A 4,957-nucleotide genomic window follows, 5' to 3' on the forward strand; every position below is an offset into this window, starting at 1 on the left:
CACATCTGAGAAGGTTATGGCAAAACGAATATGTCTCTTCTAGTACTTTCCTTTCCTTTTCAACTGATTCCTCTTGTTTTTGCAGCGTTTGTTGTTTTGATTTTACAATCTGGTCTATTTCTTTTTCGATTGACTTTTTTGAGTCCATCATGTTTTCGATAATGGTATGCATTTGTTTTTCTAAATCTGCCTTCAATTCTTGGTTTTGGACCTCCAAATTAGCTGAAGTAGATGCTACAATTCCTTTGGCAGCCTGAAATCTTTCTAAATTTTCTTTCAGTGAGCTCATATGGGTATTCAGCTTTTCTTCCATGCTTTTCCTTGCATCTGATGGGGCAACATATTTATGGTTCTGATGGCCGAGAACGATACAATCCCGACAAATTGGAACATCACATGTTTCGCAAAAGTACCTCAAGTCCTCGCCAGTGTGTTCAGAACAAGGAATCTGTTGTTTGGAACGAATTTCTTCATTATATTTTCCAGATGACAATTCTGTTAGTGAAACAATTTTATGGTTTAATGTTTGTGTTGTAGATATATGTCGATGTTCTGCACATTCGGAGCAAAGCAAATCTTTACAGGTAAGACACTGTGAGGATGCCTCAATGTTTTCGCCTTTTAAGCTACAAAACGAACATAGTTTCTTGACTTCTGTGTTAGAACTGATTAGTTCTATAAGATTTTTCAAACAAAAATTTGTCTTCAAATTTTCTACATCGTTATTAGAAAGTTTAAATGTTTCTCTACACACAGGGCAGGAATATTCTTTTTTATTTGGTATTTTCTTCGTGAAGGTATTGATGCAATCCTTACAAAATGAATGCAGGCATGGAAGTGTTTTCGGATCAGTGTAGACTTCAAAGCAAATAGAACATGTTAAATGTTCTTCAGCTATTGTAGACATGGAAGCCATTGCTGTTTATTCTGGAATAAAATACAATCTGTCAGGTTATAATATGCTTCTTTCAATTGTATAAATTTAATAATTAAAGAGTTTTAGAAATATATTTTAAACATGTTTACTGTTATATTTCTAAAAACATTTTCAGGAGTCGAAATTGAAATTTTAACATAACTAAAATCCCCTAATAAACACAAAGATAATGTTACACATGTGGTCTGTGGTCTTCTGGCAGACATCGGTGTCTCAGACTGATGCAGGGTGTGTTAATAAAAAACAAAATGTGGTTTTGAAACATTGATGTCCCCATGTCGCAGCTTTTGGCGAAGATTAGAGTTTCTCAAATGCGAGGTAAACTCCAAGGTCAAGAGAGATTGATCCGAATTTGTTAACTTTTAACTTTTGATACCCAGGGGAAAATTTGTTACCAAGAGAAAGAACTTGTCTCAATGAATATACTTCTGAAATATGAAAGCCAAACACCAACCATTAAAAATTTACGACCAATGTGTTTTTAATAAATCTAGGTCAATCTCAAAGATAATATTAAAGGAGCCGAGGGGAAGGCCTTGTCATAAGAAATATACATGTGAAATTTATTTATAGCTCTAGATCCAACTGTTCAAACGTAATAAGGTCAAGATTAATTTTTGTAATAAGTCAAACTCAGGTCAAGAGGCAAAATCAAGAACATTTATTCCATGCGTTATGTATTTTGATAGGCTAGCATTGGTTAGTGTCTTTAATTATTTCGGGGCTCTACAGTGCCGTTGTACTTATAGGTGAAGATTGAAAATAAATCTTAATACTTAAAAATATAAACATAATGACACCCAACAACAATAAAACAGGTGTGGCAATAATGTATCAGCTTGAAAAGGTTTAATTTTACAATAAAAAAAACTTACAAGACATTAATCGCACTAAAATTTCAAATGAATTAGCACAAGCAAATTCAAAGAATTGTGGTCCCCCGCTTTTGGTGTCTTTGTGCGTGAGATGTTATATTTTTCATGACATATTGTGTGTAATATGAACACCTTATCATATGTCATTTCTTTAGAAATTATCACTGAAGTTGATTTTTTTTAAATAAGGTAAATCGTGAAGGTCAAGGAGTAAGAAATCATATCATGCTCAAAATTATCTTGTGACAGGCAATGCACATGTCAAGTATGCCTTCTCAATATAAGGAATTTTCAAGATGTCTTTTTGAAACACTGATGACCCCGTATGACAACATAACGAAGATTAAAATTACCAAAAGTAGGGTTTTTCTCACAAGAAATACGATTGTGAAATACAAAATCTCTAGCACCACCTGTTCAAAAGTTATAATCGTGGATAGTTTTGAAAGGTATGTCAAACTCCAAGGTGAAAGGGTCTGAGTTCTTGGTTTCTTAAGAAAAGTCTTGTAACAAGTAATACATATGAGTTGGATGAAAGCCCTAACCGTTTAAAAGTTATGGCCAAGGTTAAAGTTTTTTAAAAGTAGGAAAACTCCAAAGTCAAGGTCAAAGGGTTAAAGTTAGTATCCAATGAAAGGTCTTCTCACAAGGATTACATATGTGAAGTGTGAAAGCCCTCGCCCCTACCGTTCAAAAGTTATGGTCAAGGTTAAAGTTTTTTTGTCATAAGTGCGTAAATCTCCAAGGTCAAAAGGTCAAAGTTGTTGGTATCTAATGAAAGGTCTTGCCACAAAGAATACATATGTGAAATATGAAAGTCCTAGTATCTACCGTTCAAAAGTTGTGACCAAGGTTAAAGTTTTAAAATAGTAGTTAAAACTCCAAGGTCAAGGTCAAAAGGTCAAAGTTCTTGATATCCAATGAAAGGTCTTTTCACAAGCATTACATATTTGAAGTACGAAAGCCTTCACCCTTACTGTTCAAAAGTTATGGTCAAGGTTAAAGTTTTTTTTTATAAGTACGTAAATCTCCAAGGTCAAGGTCGAAAGGTCAAAGTTGTTAATATCCAATGAAAGGTCTTGCCACAATAAATACATATGTGAAATATGAAAGTCCTAGACCTACCATTCAAAAGTTATGGCCAAATAAAAGTTTGGAAGTTTTGTGTAAAAGTGGGTCAAACTCCAAGGTCAAGGTCAAAATTCAAATTTGGTGGTACCCAAAGAAAGGTCTTGTCACAAGGATTACACATGTCAATTATGAAAGTCATAGCTCCACTAAATCAAAAGTTATGGGCAATATTAAAGTTTTTGTGACGGACGGACAGCTAGACAGACTGACAGACTGACGGACAGAGGGACAGATGGACAGACGAATGAGATTTAATGTCCCCTTGCTTTCGCGAAAGCGGGGGACAAAAACAACTAGGAGGATTACAAAAATGCCAAAATACTAAATTCAATGTATCCTTATATATTCATTATCTTAACTAAATCTATTTTGCAAATATACGGCTAACATAAACCTAGCTGTAGAATTGTAGCCTCTCCGAAAAAAAAAAAGAGATTGACAGACTGTTTATCCATCCCAATTTTTTTAGACCAGCGAGCTACAGATCTGCAGCTGACTCACAGATCTGCAGCTGACTCAAACCTTTCTCACTTGCTCTAGGCTTTGAAAGCTGTGTCAAGGGGAATAACTCTACCTGTTTGGGTGGATCTAATGAGGGTTATATGTAATAGCACGGGGTATTGAGCCTACTGATACATGCAAGTAATTGATTTTTTTTATTTTAAGCAGAATGGTTAAAACTACCTTATTTATTCGGAAATAGATGTAAAAAATGGGGATCTATCACGTTAATTTTTTTATTTTACTAAAATAGTGCTATTTTTAAGCTTAAATTGGGCTAATTTTCCAAAGGACTTTCAAAACATATTTGATAGATTTGCCAGATATGATGACAGAAGTCATGGCAGTTGATTTAATATATAATTTAGGACCAGCATAAAACAATTCACTGCACAAAATTACTCAGTTTGCGAGCTGCATGTAAAAATAGGTATCCAAACTTAACAATATTGAATACCGGTATTTAGAAAGAGAAAAAAAATTATCTTTTTATTCTGAAAAACTTCCGCCACAAAATTGTTTTCCTCTCTAAATGTTTTGGTATGGAATTTAATCATGGGTTTTTATTAACTGAATAAAGTTTAATTAGCATTACTGAATTTCATTCCAATTTTAGTTTAAGAACTTAAACAGAATGTAGATTTTTTTTAATAAATAAAAAATCGAAGGATGTTGCGAGATTGTCACCTTGATTAATAGCACAAGTTATATTATGGCAGAATAATTTTACCCATTTGTGTATATCAGATCCAAACTGAAAATATGTTAAAGTTTTTTGTATGAATTTCCATGAAACAGTATCGAAGGCTTTTTCAAATTTAATAAGTAGTAGAAGACCAGGAATTTCTTCCTCCTCAGTGTACTGCATTATACATAGATAAGCCGGGTGTTTCCCTTATATATCTGTTAGAAATAAAACCTGTTTGATCAGGATTGATAAGTTTATCCAGATAAGTCTTTAGTCTATTTGCAGTAGAACCAGAGACTATTTTATAAACAGTATTTAAGAGTGTAATTGGACGGCAGTTTTTCAGATATTGTCTTGGTTTTTCTCCTTTAGGCAAACGTGTAATGATTCCATGTCTCTTTGTTACTGACAGAATATTATTTTCATAAGCATAATTAATTGACCTAATAACAAAAACTCCGAGAAATCGCCAAAAGACCTTAAAAAACTCTGCTGAAAACCCATCAGAACCAGGTGATTCATTTTCTTTCATTTTGCTAAGTGTATTAGAAGCCTCCTGGAATGTAATTTTACCCTCCAAAGATGCATATTCATCTAATGATAACTTTGATATATTTTTGAAATTTAATTAAGAATTTAAGTCATATTTTTTTAACTCTCTGTTGGGTGTAGAGTATAAATTTTCATAAAATTGCTTTGTCCAAAATTTAATCCATATAATTTCAGAATTTTTGGAAAATAAAAAAAAATATTTACATTTGCAAATGTTTTCTTTTATATAAAACACTGAAAGCAAGCGTTTTTATATTAAATCTTTTTTGCGTT

General features: G+C 32.9%; 1 protein-coding gene across 1 annotated transcript; it reads right to left on the reverse strand.

Annotated features, from left to right (window-relative positions):
- Positions 1 to 46: 46 nt before the first annotated feature.
- On the reverse strand, positions 47 to 3,592 carry LOC134260994 (E3 ubiquitin-protein ligase TRIM56-like; the record flags this gene model as incomplete). Its single annotated transcript, XM_062743491.1, has 2 exons — positions 47 to 894; positions 3,580 to 3,592. Coding segments are annotated over 2 exons (861 nt in total), but the record flags the coding sequence as incomplete, so codon positions are not given.
- Positions 3,593 to 4,957: the final 1,365 nt, after the last annotated feature.

This window comes from Saccostrea cucullata, unplaced genomic scaffold (assembly GCF_032062105.1).
Source record: "Saccostrea cucullata isolate Sc308-1 unplaced genomic scaffold, CSIRO_AGI_Scuc_v1 ctg12288, whole genome shotgun sequence".
Lineage (NCBI taxonomy): Eukaryota > Metazoa > Mollusca > Bivalvia > Ostreida > Ostreidae > Saccostrea > Saccostrea cuccullata.